This window comes from Chiloscyllium plagiosum, chromosome 5, assembly GCF_004010195.1.
Source record: "Chiloscyllium plagiosum isolate BGI_BamShark_2017 chromosome 5, ASM401019v2, whole genome shotgun sequence".
Classification (NCBI taxonomy): Eukaryota; Metazoa; Chordata; class Chondrichthyes; order Orectolobiformes; family Hemiscylliidae; genus Chiloscyllium; species Chiloscyllium plagiosum.
In genome coordinates, this window is record NC_057714.1 from 120,392,138 (window position 1) to 120,409,682 (window position 17,545).

The 17,545-nt window shown below is 43.0% G+C and overlaps 1 protein-coding gene across 2 annotated transcripts in view; it reads right to left on the reverse strand.

Annotated features, from left to right (window-relative positions):
• Nucleotides 1-17,545, reverse strand: part of cpsf1 (cleavage and polyadenylation specific factor 1) — a 161,230-nt gene that overhangs the window by 101,114 nt on the left and 42,571 nt on the right. For both annotated transcript variants that reach the window (XM_043690937.1, XM_043690935.1), the window contains exons 8-10: nt 9,210-9,349; nt 8,720-8,830; nt 2,724-2,817 (exon numbers count right to left, since the gene is read on the reverse strand). In XM_043690937.1, the coding sequence (XP_043546872.1) occupies nt 2,724-2,817; nt 8,720-8,830; nt 9,210-9,349 (345 nt within the window). The remainder of the gene's footprint in view (nt 1-2,723; nt 2,818-8,719; nt 8,831-9,209; nt 9,350-17,545) is intronic.

Sequence of the window (17,545 nt, forward strand, 5' to 3'; positions counted from 1 at the left end):
AAGGTTCTCTCATGGTAGTCTGGTACAAAAGGTGAAGTCATATAATATCGGGATGAGCTGGCAAGATGGATACAGAATCAGCTTAGTCAGAGGAGACAGAGGGTAGTGGTGGAAGTTTGCTTTCCAGAATGGATGGTTGTGACTCATGGTGTTCCACAGGGATCAGTGCTGGGACCTCTATTTATGTAGAGCACAAACAGCAATTTGAACAAAAACACAACTGCTCTAAGTTTGTAGACAAATCAAAGATTGGTGGTGAAGCGGATAGTGAGGAGGATTGTCAGAGGAAATGGCAGATATAGCTCATTTGAAGGTATGACCAGAAAAATGGCAGATGGAGTTTAAACCGGACAAATATGAGGTGATGCAGTGTGGAAGGTCAAGTACAGGTGGGAATTATACAGTGAAAGGCAGAACCCTTAGGAGTAGTATTGATATGCAGAGGGATCTGTGTGTGCAGGTCCATAGATCACTGAAGGTGGCAGCGCAGGTAGATTAGGCAGTAAAAAAAGCCTATGGCAGGCTGTCCTTCATTGGAAGGGGCTTTGAATATAACGACAGACAAGTTATGCTGCAGCTTTATAGAACTTTAGGTAGGCCACACTTGGAATATTGCACACAGCTCTGGTCACGACATTACAAGAGGATGTGGATGCTTTGGAGAGAGTACAGAAGAGGTTTACCAGAATGTTGCCAGGTAGGGGGGATTTTAGCAATAAAGCAAGGTTGGATAGACTGGGTTTGTTGTCACTGGAATGCATAATGTTGAGGGGTGAGCAAATAGATGTTTCTAAGATTGGGAATGGCATGGATAGGGTGGGAAGTAGGAGGGTTTTTCCCAGGTGCAGGGCTCACTTACTCAGGGTCACAGGATCAAGGTACTGGGGGAGGGGAGGGATGGGGTATTAAAAGAGATGTATGAGGCAGGTTGTTCACACAAAGGGTGGGGAGTGCCTAGAACACGCTGCCAGAGGTGGTGGTGGTGGAAGACAAGAGCAGCATTCTAGAAACACCTGGACAAATACATGAATAGGACGGGAATAGAGGGATTTGGATCCTGTAAGTGAAGACAGGTTTAGTATGAAAGGGCAAAATGTGGCAGCACAGGCTTGGAGGCCAAAGGGATATTGGCGGAGGGATATTTCCAGCACCACTCTTTTGACCATCCCACAGGCTCCCAGACTCATCCCTGATGAAGGGCATTTGCCTGAAATGTTGATTTTACAGCTCCTCGGATGCTGCTTGACCTGCTGTGCTTTTCCAGCACCACACTCTTGATGCTCATCTCCAGCATCTGCAGTACTCACTTTCGCCTACTTGATGACGATGAGGTAGAGTTTGAGCCCTCAAATTAGCTTTTTTTTTGAGAGGGTGGAGTGGAATCTCATTGAAACTTACAGAATACTTAAGAGCTTTGGATAGAGTAGATGTAGAGAAGATGTTTCCATTAGTAGGAGAGATTAGTACTCGAGATACAGCCTCAGAGTGAAGAGACAGCCCTTTAGAACTGAGATGGAGGGGGGAATGGCTTAGTGGTATTACCACTGGACTGTTAATCCAGACACCTAGATAATGTTCTGGGGATCTGGGTTCCCAATCCTGCCATGGCAGGACTTTGAGTTCATTGAAACAACATCTGGAATTAAGAGTCTAACGATGACTATGAATCAATTGCTGATTATCGGAAAAACCCATCTGGTTCACTAATGTCCTTTAGGGAAGGAAACTGCCATTCTTACCTGGTCTGGCCCAAACTTGACTCCAGACTCACAGCAAAATGGTTAACTCTTAAACACCCTCTGGGAAATTAGAGATGGCCAATAAATGCATGACCTAATCCCATGAATGGTTAAAGAATAAAGAGGAAAGGAATTTCTTTAGCCAGAGGGTGGTTAATCTCTGGAATTCATTGTTGCAGAAGTCTGTGGAGGCCAAGTCACTGAGAGCATTTAAGTCAGAGAGAGATAGGGTCTTGATTAATAAGGATATCAAAAGGTTGTAGGAAGAAGGCAGAATGGAGTTGAGAACCATAAAGCCATGATTAAATAGTGCGGAAGAATTGATAGGAACTGGATTAGACCATTCAGCCTATGCTTTATGGTCTTTAATGGGAATTAAAAGCTCAACTTGGCTTACTAAGCGGGATAAATAACAGTGCAGTGTTCTAAAACTTGGCTAATCACAAGAAAGTGGAGTCTTAAAAAATTACAACACAAATAGAAACTGGCCAATTGGCTGAATTTCACAGAGACTCTGAAATGTCCCAATATTTTAGTCAGTAGGCACAACTTAATGGTTGCCCTGTTATGGACCAGACCAGACTCCCTCAAAACATTTTAAAGGTAACTTAGACTCCAACTTTTTCTTCATTTAAAAGCAAATGTAAAGTGTTTCAGATGCAAAACGACTGCTCAAACACTCGAGCAATTTCCAAATTTTACAAATTTAATTCAAATTCAGTTGTCAAATTAAGATTTGTAGCTCAGGTCGAGGTCCTGGATGCACATTTGCTCGCTGGGCTGGAAGGTTTGGTTTCAACTGGATGAAGCCGAACCTTGCAGCTCATTCAAATTTAGTTGCTCAAATACTCCAGCAATTTCAAGATTTGACAAATTTAATTCAAATTCTTAAGTGTTACTACACAGATGCGAGTCGATAGGAGGGTTGAACAGAAACTGTAAAAAGGAGTTCACAAAGAACGAACTTCAAAATCCAGTACTTACATTTCTCCTCCCTTTAAGGAAATGACCATCTTATCGTAGGACACAAAGGCAGCTTGAGCACAGTCCAACATAATCTTCACACCATCTTGAATTCCTGTGAGACAAACACACTAGATCTGATGCTTAATTCACAACTGACATGCTATGGATTGTGATGTCTTATGTGCCCAAATCACAAAACCAATATCCACCACTATTCCAATTGTTAGTTTACTGCAATCTTGAAATGATTATTTCACCACAAATCCTGTTCACTCGAGAGTAATACCAGATATTATCAAAAAAGATTCTGATTTGATCAGAGCAGCTGAATGGAAGAGACACCCCAAAATGCTTTGCAGTTGAGATATTTGTAAAACGTAGCTACTCTCACATTGTAGGAATTCAACCAATAATTTATATACAGGCAAGTTTCACGAATAGCAATGTCATGTCCTAGTCATGTGTTTTAGGTAACTCATGTCATCTTATCTCAGAGAGAGAGAGGACTGCAGATCAAAGTCTAAAAAAGTGTAGTGCTGGAAACACACAGCTAGTCAGGCAGCATCCAAGGAGCAGGAGAGTCAACATTTCAAACAAATGTTCATCAGGAACATGATTCCTGATGAAGAGCATTTGCTCGAAATGTTGACTCTCCTGCTCCTCAGATGCTGCCTGACTAGCTGTGTGTTTCCAGCACCACACGTTATCTCTACACTGACCAAGGTCAATGCACTCCTGGCAGGCCTTCAATCTTGTGCCTCCTACATAAATCTTAAAGTCATCCAAAATTCCAATGCCCACACTCCAAGCAGCATTAAGGCCTGTTCATCCATCAGTTACTTTGCTGAATTGCAAATGCATATTTGTTTCTGTTTCAGCAATGCAAATTTAGAATTTTCAAATCCTCCCATAGCGTTGGCCACAATTTCTTTGCAATTCCCTCCAGCATCAGGATGGTGTGCTCTTCCAATTCTGGCCTTGGGGGATCATTCCCAATTCAGAGCACCGCATCATTGGTAACCATCCCCTCAGTTACTCTGACCCTACATTATGGAACTGTCTCCCTAAATTACTCTCCACCTTTAAGACACTACTTAAAACAAACTTGTTTGACCAACTGTTTCGTTGCTTGTCCTTATAGTGCTCAACTTCAAGTTCTGTTTGATAACACACGAAGTACCATGGAACACATTATTATACAAATGTAAGTACCATTGTTTAGTGATATTGGCCAAGGCATAAGTATTCCTCAGTATACAGGGTTGAACTCCCTGCTTTTTAGCCCCAAAATGTACCATGGGATCTTTTACCATCCTGAGTTTAGAACCTTATCAGATAGGTGGCAGCTCCAACTGTGCAATGTCAACCTAAATAGTTACCCAGGAGTAGACTTGAACACATTCTAACTCAGAGCTAGATACCATGACTAAGAACAAAGTGTTAAGAGTTTGAGGAGTTTATTGTCAATAATCTCAATCATTTTTACTTTAAACTGTATTGCACCGAAGATTACTGAAATTTTGTTCTCCTGACTGCCACAATCCAGTATTTTGGAAACCCCTTTAGCTTTCAGTACTTAACACTCACAATGTTTTCTCTAGTTCCAATCCAACTGGGGTGAAAAGGGAGGCCAGGTGGATTACTAATGTTTAACGCAGGGTTATAGGGATTAAGTGGGGGAGTGAGTCAGGGTGGGCTGCTCTTCAGAGGACAGGTGCAGAGTCAATGGGCTGAATGGCTCTATCTGCACTGCAAGGATTCTATGGTTCTACGATTCCACAAACAGTGGCAAGTGGATATTCCAGAAAGTGCAGAATAAACACATTTTAACCAACAAGAAAAATTCTAAGGGATGGACCCACCATCCATGTTTCACTAAGGAAAATTAAAGACAGTATCAAATTCAAAGACATAACTGTGCAAAGACAGATTCCAGGTCAGAACACTAGACAGACTGTAAAAAACCAAAAATATACTAAAAGATTATTGATGAGGAAGAAATTAGAGTACAGGTGAAAGTGAACCAAAAATATAATATAGCAAATGTCCCTTCAAATATTTTAAAAAAGCTAAGTAAATGTATTCTGAAGAATCATACTAAAGTCGAAATGTTAACACTGTTTCTTTTTTCACGCCCTACAACTACACTTGCCAAGTTTCTCCAGTATTCTGAGATTTCCAGCATCTGCAGTATTTTGTCTTTAACAAAGGAACTGTTAGTCCTAAAAGAAAAATCTGGAGAATAAGCAATGGAGAATAAAGAGGACAGATGAATTGAACAGATATTTTGAGTTAATCTTCACTAGATAGAATACAAGTTATGTTCTGGATTTGTTTGTAAGTCAGGAATTGAAAGGGAGGAAGGATTTTGAGAAAATTACATTTGCCAGGGAAGTAGTAGGAAGTAAATTAGAACATAGAACAATACAGCACAGAACAGGCCCTTCGGCCCACGATGTTGTGCTGAGCATTTGTCCTAGCTTAAGCACCCATCCATGTACCTATGCAATTGCCGCTTAAAGATCACCAATGATTCTGACTCTGCCACTCCCACAGGCAGCGCATTCCATGCCCCCACCACTCTCTGGGTAAAGAACCTACCCCTGACATCCCCCCTCTACCTTCCATCCTTCACCTTAAATTTATGTCTCCTTGTAACACTCTGTTGTACCCAGGGAAAAAGTCTCGGTCTACTCTATCGATCCCCCTGATCATCTTATAAACCTCTATCAAGTCACCCCTCATCCTTCGCCGTTCCAATGAGAAAAGGCCTAGCACTCTCAACCTATCCTTGTACGACCTACTCTCCATTCCAGACAACATCCTGGTAAATCTCCTCTGCACCCTCTCCAAAGCTTCCACATCTTTCCTAAAGTGAGGAGACCAGGACTGCACACAGTACTCCAAGTATGGCCTTACCAAGGTCCTGTACAGCTGCAACATCACCTCACAACTCTTGAATTCAATCCCTCTGCTAATGAACGCTAATACACCATAGGCCTTCTTACAAGCTCTATCCACCCCAGTGGCAACTTTCAAAGATCTATGAACATAGACCCCAAGATCCCTCTGCTCATCCACCTTACTAAGAACCCTACCGGTAACCCTGTATTCCGCATTCTTATTTGTCCTTCCAAAATGGCCTCCTGACTTTCCGCATAAGCCTACCATGGGAAACCTTATCAAATGCCTTACTAAAATCCATGTGAGTTCACAAGTCCTGATGGATTTAATCCTAGGGTCTTAAAAGTACTAGTTAGATAGGTGATGCCTTGGTTTAATCCCCCAAAATGTATTAGATCCAGGGAAGGCTACTTTAGACTGAAAAATTGCTAATGTAACTCATTTATTCAAAAAGGCAGGGAGACAGAAAGTAGGAAACTGCAGGCCAGTTAGCTCAACTTCTATCCTAGAGAAATTGTTAGAAGCTATTAGTAAAAAAAAGTTATAAAATGGCACATGGATAAGTTCAAAGTATTTGGGCAAAACCAACATAGTTATGTCAAAGGGGAATCATGTTGCACTAATGTATTGGCAATCTTTGAAGTAGAAACTTGCAGATAAAGGGGAACCAATGAAAGGTTTGTATTTAGATTTCCAGAATGCATTTGATAGGGTGACAGATCAAAAGGCAGAATTTTTAAATACTTGTACATTTTAAAATAAAATTCTTGATTTGCTGTTATAGTCCTAGAGCACCACAGGGCCACTAACTCATTAGAGAAAGACAACTGGTGGCGGTTTAACCTAAAGGTCACCAGACCTCAGAGCAAAGGCAGAGGACAAGAAGGTGGTACCTTCATGGTAACTGCATCCAGTGTGGGAACTGAACCCATGCCAATGACATCACTCTGCATTGCACACTAGCCAACTTAGCTAACTGACCCCAGATTCTTGATTATCGAGGGGATGCAAGATTATAAGGGATATGCAGGAATGCAGAGGTTATGTTAAAGTTAGATCATACAGGATCTTATTGAATGGTGGAGCAGGCTTGAAGAGCCCAGTGACCCACTCTTGATCTTTGCTGACATGTTCTTACAAAACCTGCTGAAAACATACACTAATGGGCAGTTAGGGATAATGGACTAGGCTGCACACAAATATATTGACTTCCACCTTGGCCAAATATTCTGTCAATATCCCACAAATGTTGGGTGTGGTTCAGTGGGTAGCATTTGTGCCTCAAAGTCACAGTCTGGGATTTCAGCCCAAAAAGCTGCAGGTAACATTTCCGAACAACATTGAGGGAGTGTTGCACAGAGCACTGCTCATTTTCAGATGGGCATTAAACTAAGGCATGGTCTTGCCCCTGCAGACGGATGCAAAATTGCAGTACCTCTCTTAATCTTGATAGATTTTGTGGTGTTAAGGCCCTTTTCAGTCAGAGATTTTACATTCAATGGCATTAACACTACAGAATTGCCCACTATCAAAATCATGCAGGTTATCACTAACCAGAAACTGCATTGGACTATCTCCACCAATGCTGTGACTAAGGTCAGAGGCTAAGAATCATGCAGTGAGTAACCCTCACCTTGATACGCCAAAGCCGGTTTACCTTTTCTCTTATTCACTCATGGGATGTGTGTCGTTAGCTGAAACAGCATTTAAAGCTTATGTCAGCTGCCCTTGAGAAGTTGTGGTGAGCTCCCTTCTTAAACTGCTGCATTCCATGTGCTGTAGGTAAACCCACAATACTGTTAGGGAAGAATTTCCAGGATTTTGACCCAGTGACACTTGAAGGAATTGTGATATGCCCACCCCAGTCAAGATGGCATGCAGCTTGGAGGGGAATTTGCAGATGGCTGCGCTCCCGTGTATCTGCTGACCTTGTCCTTTTAAATGGTAGCAATCGTGGGTTGGAAGGTACTGTCTGGAGCCTTCATGAATTCTTGTAGAGCATTTTGTAAATGGTACATAATACCATAAGTGGTGAAGGGAGAGGATGGTCATGAGTTGCTTTGCCTTGGATGGTGTCAAGCTTCAGGATAGAGATGCACTCATCCAAGCGGGGGAGGGAGGTGCAGTTTTAGCACAGTATGATTTCTTGGGTATGACTACATAAGGCTGTTGCTTGGCTAGTTCAAGAGACAGCTCTCCCAATTTTGGCACTAGCAAGGAAGACTTTTCAGGGTCGACTTGACTGTGTTTACGATTATGATTATGAGTGCTTTGGTCAATAACCAGTTTCATCCCTTCTTTTCCCCAAGATTTTGTAGTGGTTCCTCAGCCATTTCAGAAGATAGTTAAGAGGCAACCACAACTGAGTCAAATGTAGGTCAAACTAGCAAAGGATTGCAGGTTCCTTCCCTAAAACGTCATTAAATGGGTTTTCCCAACAATTGGAAATGGCGTCATGGTCACGATTCAGACATTACCCATAACCAGAAAATTATAGTGTCCCTGGATTACTATCCCAGCGTAATATCACTATGGCACTGCTTCCCCTGTCAGGGACAAATCAGAAGCCTGATGCGATACTCTCCATTTCTCTGGATGAGTGCAGCTGCAAAAACAGTTACGAAGCTCAAAACTATCCAGAACAAAGCAGCCTGCTAGATTGGCACTTGCTTCATTCCCTACAACATTCACTTCCTCCGCAGTAGCAGCAGCAATGTGAATCATCTACAAGATGTACTGCTGAAAGGCAGCGCTTTCCAATCCCTTAATCTCTACATTTAGAATGAGAGCAACAGGAGGTGCACTGGAACACCACCACCATCCTTAAGTTCCTGTACAAGTTACACACCATCTGTCCCACGTTCCTTCAGTGCCAGTGGATCAGTATCCTGGGGGAACACCCTTCCTGACAGCAGTACAAAGTGCCCAAATCTAAAGACTGCAATCGCTCAAGACAGGTCACTGCAATTCTCAAAAGCAACAGCCAGCGACGTGCAAATCCTAGGAATAAGTCTTTTAAAATGCATTATTGCATGAGTCAGAATATGGTTTGACCTCAAACAACTTATCAGGCTGGAAGAAAACCAATGAGTTGAGAATTGACAACTTACGAAGTGGGAAAGACGTTGTTCCATTTGTCAGACTGTTCAGGGATACTCCATATGGTGGGACACTCTGGTTGAGGTATAGCAATGAGTTTACAGCAAAGATGACCACACCACCTGCAAAAAATGGAGACAATTTATATCAAACTAAAAAGAATGGCACTGTACAGTAAATATCATCCAAAGATTTGCAAACCCGAAAACACAGCAATAACATTGCACAGATTTTCCTGTAATTGAGTAAGAAATCACCCAAAGAATATGTTTGTTTTGTCAGGAAGATGCTGGGAACATGCAAACACTCATCACTTGTTCAGCTCCATTCCCTGACTGACAGATATTCTACTCTCATTTTCCAATTAATCAAGAAGTACAGAAGGTCCAGGATAACTCCACTTGGTAGTTTTGGGGCAGGGGGTTAGGGTTCTAAAACTAAAAATCTACCCCTATCACCGTTCTTGTACATTGTTACTTATGCAGCCATTCATTTGCTCACCTATAGGTTTTGGTACTGCCAGTGCCTGGGTGCAGTCGAATGGTAGGTTGCTCAATGACCAAATGACAGGATGGACCTTTTGCATGATATTTAAAGAGATAGCAACAATGCTGCAGGTGTCTTGTCGCACCGCTACACGACTAGAGACAAAAAGAGGAACAACGTACGATCAGAAACATATTTGTCATGCCAAACTTAAACATTTCATGAGATATCAGAAACATCAAACCAAAAAAAAAGTCATTTTACTAAAACAGAAAATGTCTAATAAATTAAGAAGCAGAATACAGAAGATGCTGAAAATGAATGGAAAAACAACTCAGTTTTAGATCTGTGCCCTTCAATCAGAATGGATGGAAGCTTTGTAAGAGATCATAGACCTGAACATTAGCTCTATTTTTCTTCCCACAAAGGTTACCTAACTTACTGAGTACTTCCAGCATTTTCCAGTCTTATTACCCACAACTGCATTCCTCGATAATGAGGAATTAATTAGAAAAGGCTCTAGTTCAAATTTGGATCCCAACTGGAACAGCTGAATGGGCCTCAATGGCCTCCTCCTGTGCTACAGCAATTCTGTGATTCTATGAGTCCCACTATTTCATGATAATGCGTCTCCGCTCAGCCCTTTGGAAGGAGATCATCATTATTATGCCATCTGACTTTCAATATTCCCATGTGAATAATTACCACTTGAGTAAGATACAAAGGGAGACCCTAGGGATCTTGTGGTGCTGTGCAAGTGGCCCTACCCCTACGTCAGGAAGACCTCGTTCAACTCTCAACTTGTATCATTTCTTTAAAAACTGTTCAGATAACAGGGGACCGATGAAATCAGGAATAAGTCACCAATCATATTTATATAGTGCCTTTAACATATTAAAATTAAAGGACCATTATAAAAAATTATGGGGCACTGAACCACACAATAAGACATCCATCAGATGAGGAGCTAATAACAGTAAAGCAAAGAGAAGAGATATGGAGACAAAAAAATACCACAGCTTGAAGGCCAAGCAACTGAAGACATGGACACCAACAGCAGAACAATTAAAAGTGAGTGTGTATAGGAGACCAGAATTTTGGAGATGTTTTGGAAGTAGTGGAATAGATGGTGATGACAGAAATAGGGAGGGGCAATTTTAAAACATGGGTGAAAACATTGAAACTAAGACTGATTGAACCACATTGGCTGCCAGCCAGCCAAAGTGAAGGTGAAATTATGTTGACGTTGTACAGGACATTGGTGAGGCATTGGAGTACTGCATCAGTTCTGGTATCCCTGTTACAGGATGGATATTATTAACCTGGAGAGGGTTCAGGAGAGATTTACTAGGGTGTTGCCAGAAATGGTGGGTTTGAGATATGGGGAGACACTGGGAGTTTTTTCACTGGAGTGTAGGTTTATAAAATAATAAGAGGTAGAATGGGGAGTGTCTTTCCCAAGGATGGGGGACTTTCAAGATTAGGGGGCACTTTTTTTTTTAAGGGGAGAGGAGAAAGAGTTAAAAAAAGACGTGGGGCTTTTCTTTTTTAGAAACTGTGTTCATGTACGGAATGAACTTCCAGAGGAAGTGGCAGATGCAAGTACAGTTACAATGTTTAAAAGGTATTTAGAGAAGTACATGAATAAGAAATGTTTGCAGGGGTATGGGCCAAGTGCAGGCAGGTGGAACTAGTTTAATCTGGATTATGGTTGGCATGGATTGGTTGGACTGAAGGGTCTATTTCAGTGCTATAAGAATCTATCACTATGAAAGATCATGTCATATCAGTCCTCTGTTATTTCAATGCTAACAGACTGTGTATTACTGCAGAAAGCTGCAGCATAGAGGCATTTGGTGAGTCTTTGTGCTCAAAACACTAAATTTTCTCAAAACAAGTGCAGGGATTAATAGGGAAGGCAAATGGAATATTGGCCTTTATTTCAAAAGGAATGGAATATAAAAAAAGTCTTACTAACACTGTACATATCAAGAGTTAGACCACAACTGGAATATTGTGAACCATTTTTGTCCACTTACCTAAGGAAAGATAAACTGACATCGGAAGCAGCCCACAGAAGGCTCACTAGGCTGAACCCAATTAAGAAGGGACTGTTTTACAAACAGAGTCAAGAGTGTGGTGCTGGAAAAGCACAGCAGGTCAGGAGCATCAGAGGAGCAGGAAAATAGATATTTCGGGCAAAATCCCATCATCAGGAATGAGGCTGGGAGCAGAGGTGGTGAGATAAATGGGAGGGGGTGGAGTTGCAGGGGAAGGTAGCTGAGAATGCAACAGGTTGACGGAGGTGTGGGTAAAGGTGATAGGTCGGAGGGGAGGGTGGAGTGGACTGGTGGGGAGGAAGATAGATAGGTGGAACAGGTCATGAGGGCAGTGCTGAGCTGGAAGGTTGGAACTGGGATAAGGTGAGGGAAGGGGAAATGAGGAAACTGGCGAAATCCACGTTGACATCATGGGGTTGGAGGGTCCTGAGGGAGAAGATGAGGCATTCTTCTTCCAGGTGTCAGGTGGTAATGGGAGTAGCGATGGACGAGGCCCAGGACCAGCATGTTCTTGGTGGAGTGGGAGGGGGAGTTGAAGTTTCAGCCATTGGAAGGTGGCATTGGTGCAGGAGTCTCTGAAGTGCTCTGTGAATAGGTATCCTGTATCCCCAAAGTACAGGAGACCGCATCGGGAGTGACGGATACTGTAAATGACCTTCGTGAAACTCTGGAAGGCTCGTTTGGGGCCCTGACAGAGGTGAAGGGGGAGGTGTGGGCACAGGGTTTGCAATTCCTATAGTGACAGGGGAAGGTGCCAGGAAGGGAGGAGGGGTTGTTGGGGGTCGGGGGGGGGGGGGGGGTGGACCTTACGAGGTAGTCGCGGAGGGAACGGTCTTTATAGAAAGTGGATAGGGGTGGGGTGGGAAATATATCTCTGGTGGTGGGGTCCATTTGTAGGTGGTGGAAATGGCGGAGGATGATGCGATATACACAAGGGTTTCTGTTCTTGTTGCGGTTGGGGTGGGGTAAAGAGTGTTTGGTGGCAGATGGATGAGATTCACTGGAGGACATCATCAACCACATGGGAAGGGAAATTGCAGTCTTTAAAGGAGGAGGCCATCTGGTGTGTTCTGTGGTGGAATTGGTCCTCCTGGGAGTAGATGTGGCAGCGGTGGAGGAATTGGGAATAAGGGATAGCATTTTGCAGGAGGCAGGGTGGGAGGTGTAATCCAGGTAGCTGTGAGAGTCGGTAGGTTTGTAGAAAATGTAAGTTTTGGGTCGGTCACCGTTGATGGAGATGGAAAGGACCAGGAAGGGGAGGTCAGAGATAGTCCTGGTCAATTTAAGGTCGGGGTGGAATTTGTTGGTGAAGTTGATGAACTGCTCGACCTCCACTTGGGAGCATGAGGTGGTAAAAGCAATGACCGCAGATGCTGGAAACCAGATACTGGATTAGAGTGGTGCTGAAAAAGCACAGCAGTTCAGGCAGCATCCAGCACAGCATGCAGTCATCAATGTAGCGGAGGGAAAGGTGGGGAGTGGTGCCAGTGTAACTGTGGAAGATAGACTGTTCTACGTAGCCAGAGAGACAGGCATACTGGGGCCCATACGGGTTCCCATGGCTACCCCTTTCATCTGGAAGAAGTGGGAGGATTCGAAGGAGAAATTGTTGAGGGTGATGACCAGTTCAGCCAAACGAATTAATTAGAGTGTCTGTGGAAGGGTACTGGTGGGATGTTGGGAGAGAAAGAAACGGAGGGCTTGGAGGCCCTGGTCATGGTGGATGGACGTGTATAGGGACTGGATGTCCATGGTGAAGATGAGGCATTGGGGGCCGGGGAAATGGAAGTCTTGGAGGAGGTGGAGGACATGAGTGATGTCCCGAAAACATTTGTGGGGAGTTCCTGAAGCGGGGGAATAGGACAGTATCGAGGTACGTGGAGATGTATTTGGTGGGGCAGGAGCAGGCCGAGACGATAGGTCGGCTGGGATAGTCAGGCTAGTGGATCTTGGGTAGGAGATAGAACCGGGTGGTGTGGGGTTCCCAAACTATGAGGTTGGAAGCTATGAGTGGGTGAGAGAGGTTGAGTCAGTTCAGTTTGTACTCATTGGAGTTTAAAAAAAAAGGCAACCTTATTGGAACATACAAGATTCTTAAAGAGGACTTGACAAGATAGATGCTAAGAAGTTGTTTCCTCTTGTGGGACAGTAGAGGGCCAGAGGCCATTCCCTATTAACCACTGGACCTGTAATGAGAGAACGTAGTGTTTCAAGCACAAGGATTCACCAAATGCCTCGAGACTGCAGTCTGTCAGCATGACAGAGGATAACTTGATCGAGTTATTTTGAAGTGGTGACAAAGATGGTTGATTAGGGAAGAGCGATTGATAATATCTACATGGAACTTCAGGAAAGCCTTTGACAAGGTCCCTCCTGGTAGACCGGTACAAAAAGGAAGTCACATGGTATCAGAGTGAGCTGGCAAAATGGATACAAAACTGGCTTAGTCATTGGAGACAGAGGGTAACTGTGGAAGGATGCTTTTTGGAATCGAGGACTGCACAGGGATCAGTGCTGGGACTTCTGCTGTTCATAAGTGATTTGGAGGAAAATGTCTAATTAATAAGTTTGTGATGATACAAAGATTGCTGGAGTTGCGGATAGTGAGGAAGATTATCAGAGGATACAGCAGGATATAGATCAGGAGGCCGCATGGGCAGAAAAATGGCAGATGGAGTTTAATCCAGACAAATCTGAAGTGATGCATTTTGGAAGGTCAAGTACAGGTGGAGATTATACAGTGAATGGCAGAACTCTTAGGAGTCTTGATATGTAAAGGGACCTGGGTATACAGGTCCACAGATCACTGAAGGTCGCAGTGCAGGTAGATAAGGTAGTCAAAAAGTCCTATTTCAGGCTTGCCTTCGTTGGAAAGGGCATTGAGTATCAGGATAGACAAGTCATGCTGCAGCTCTATCAAACTTTAGTTAGATCACACTTAGAATATTGCATATAGTTCTGGTCACCACACTATCAGTAGGATGTGGATGCTCTGGAGAGGGTACAGGGAAGGATTACCAGGATGTTGCCAGATATCAGGGATTTTAGCTATGAAGGAAGAGGTGGGAGTGGAAGCAAACATAAGAGCAGCATTCAAGAAGCACCTGGACAAATGCACGAATAGGAAGGGAATAGAGGGATATGGATCCTGTTAGTGAAGACAGCTCGAGTATGGAAGAGCAAAATGTGTCGGTGCAGGCTTAGAGGGCCAAAGGACCTGTTCCTGTGCTGTATTGTTCTTTGTTTTTGTCTGATAGCAAAGGTCAAAGACAGAAACAAAAGGAATTTTTTTCTGAGGTCAGTGAATCTGTGGAATTCTTTGCTGCAGGGTATAGTAGAGGCTGGGTTATAAATTATGTTCAAAGCTGACAGAGACAGAGTAAGGGAGATGGTGAGGACTGCAGATGTTGGAAAGTCAGTCAATAAAACATGGAGTTAGAAAATGCACAGCAGGTTAAGCAACATCAGAAGAGTAGGAGAGTCGACGTTTCAGGCAGGACACTTCATAAGGGCTGGGGAGGGATAAGGGAACGGAGAAATAAATAGAGGCGTGATGGTGGTGGGAGAAAGGTAGGTGGGATGGCAACAGATGAATGCAGGTTAGTGATTCAGACTGGTCAGTGGGAAGAGTGTTGCAGATAGCTGGAAAGGAAGATGGGACAGGTTAGGTCAAGGGTGTGGGTCAGTGAGGGAGAGGGATGAGGTGGGGAGTTGGGGAGAATTCTCTGTTGAGGCCATAAGGTGGTAAGCTCCCGAAGCGGAAGGTAAGGTGTTCTTCGTCCAGTTCGCGCATGGCCTTATTTTGACGGTGGAGGAAACCCAGGGGACTATGATGGAGAGTTGAAATGGCTGGCAACCGAGTGATGGTATTAATTGGAGCTTACTAACCACAGATGTTCCCTGAACTTGTCCCCAAGTTAGCACCCGGCCTCTCCTATGTAGAGGAGACCACAGCATGAGCAACAGACACAGAAAATCAAGTTAGGGGAAATGCATACAGATCTCTGCTGGACTTGGAATGATTCTTTGGGATCTTGGACAGAGGTACTGGAGGTGGTGTGGCAGCAGCTGTTGCACCTCCTGTGGCTGTAAGGAAAGGGGCCAGGTATAGAGGAGGGATGGGTGGGGAATGTGGACCTAAAGAGGAAGTCACAGAGGGAATGGTGCCTTTGGAAAGCAGATAGGGGTGAGATGTTTTGAGGGCAGAGCTGTGGGAGATGGTGGAGATGCAGTTGAAAGAATAGTTTATCACAGGGAAGGGGAAATTATGGCTCTTGAAGTAGGAGAAATCAATAGTGAGAAGGAAAGGGCAGCAAAGTGGAACTGAAAAATATTTGTTGAATGGTGAAATATTCTATGGGCCAAATGGGACAGCATTGTTTGGATGTGACATAATTATATAGCATTGATCCTCATTATAATGCTTTTATTTCAGGTAAAAATTTATGTAATTAATACTATTCCATCATGGATGCAGCAATAGGGATTCAATTCCTCCTAAGGATTTTTGTATCCAATGTGCAAACCATCAGCGTTATTGATTAGACTGGAGAAGATGCTGATCCAGCCATCTGCTATATAACTGCATTCATTATCAAATGTTTTTCTGTTGGAATGATGTGGGCATATAAAAATCGATTGCTTCAGATGCGAAGTACCAACAATCTAACCTCTTGGAAGGGCAGCCCTGCCAAGTTGCATTTTGGCGCACACACCATCGTGGAGCTTGCAGGGATTGATTTCTCTGGTCAAGATGTTCCAAACATCAAAACTGGCTACTTATTAATTATTCTCCTATATCCTATTGATGGCAGAACAAAGTTAGTTGTAAAAATTGTAATTGCTGAAAAAGCACATCTGAGGGTCACTTGACCTGAAACATTAATTCTGATTACCCTTCATAGATGCTGCCAGTCCTGCTGAGTTTTTCCAGCAATTTCTGTTTTTGTTTCAGATTTACAGCATCCATGGTTCTTTTAGTTTTTATTTAGGTGGAAAAATTATCCACCCTTCAGTCAAAAAGAGAGCAACAGGTTCGACCACATTTACACTAGTGTGTACTGCTCTGGGGTCCTTTGTTTAGGAGAGACATACTTGCAACGAAGGCAGCTCAGAGAAGGGTAACTAAGATGATTAATGGGACGGATAGGTTTGTTGTAGGTTGTAAGGTTCAGCAGGTTGCGGCCAAGATTCTTGAAATTTAGATAATGAGATGATCTTATTGAAACATAAAATTCTGAGGGGTCTTGACAAAGTGGATGCTGAGAAGGTATTTCCTCTGCATGGAGGAATCTAGACCTGACAGTTTCAAAATAAAGAATCTCCTATTAAAAACTGAGATTAGAAGAATACGTTTTCTAAAAGGTCATCAATCCTCAGAAGTCACTACTTCAGAACAGTGGAGGCTGGGCAATTACATACAATCAAGGTTGAGTGAGACAGATTTTTGATTGACAAGGGAATTTAGGGCTATGGGGACAGGATGGAAAGTGGAGTTAAGGCCACAAATAGATCAGCCACAAACCTACTAAATGGTGGAGCAAGTTTGAATTGGTTGAACACCCCTTTCCTGCTCTTAATTCTTATATTCTTAAGCCAAGCTTGCAGAGAAAATCTGTGGAGTCAGTAAACCTGACAAGTTTTGACGAGTTAACATTTCAGGTCTGTGACCTTTTGTCAAAAGCTGGAGCATTAACTAGCTTTTATCTCTGCATGGAAGATGCCAGACATGGAGTATTTACAGCTTCTTCTGTTTTCATTTCAGGTGTCGAGCAGCTGCAGAATTCTACTTCTGAAAAATCTAAATTGTCTTCTGATGACTCAATGCAGATGCTGTCACATAACACTGAATATTTCCATTTTACTAGATTGGTTATCAACTGAAAATTAAAATTAGGTTCTAAGCAAGCTACTTTAGTTAGCTAGAATTAGTTGGATTTGACCCCTGACCTATACCCTGGGTGGAAAACATAGGCTAGGGAAGGGATAAAGTGATAAAGTGAGCTAAAGTTCAGGTGGGGATGGACCAATGTTGCTGCAACTCAAAATAGTCTGGGTTCAAAGATGCAAGATAGATATTTCAGCAAGTCAGCAGAGCTGTCCTGTAGGACACTATTCCTCCAAGACAAGACCTTTATAAAGGAAAGGCAAAACTAGGAACTACAACCTTCCCTCAAATCAAAAAAACAGCACACTCCACGAACAGCTGACAAACTAAGATTTTTTTTATTTGGTTTAATTTATTGTTGTCACATGTATGGAGATACTGTGAAAAGTATTTTTTGCATGCTC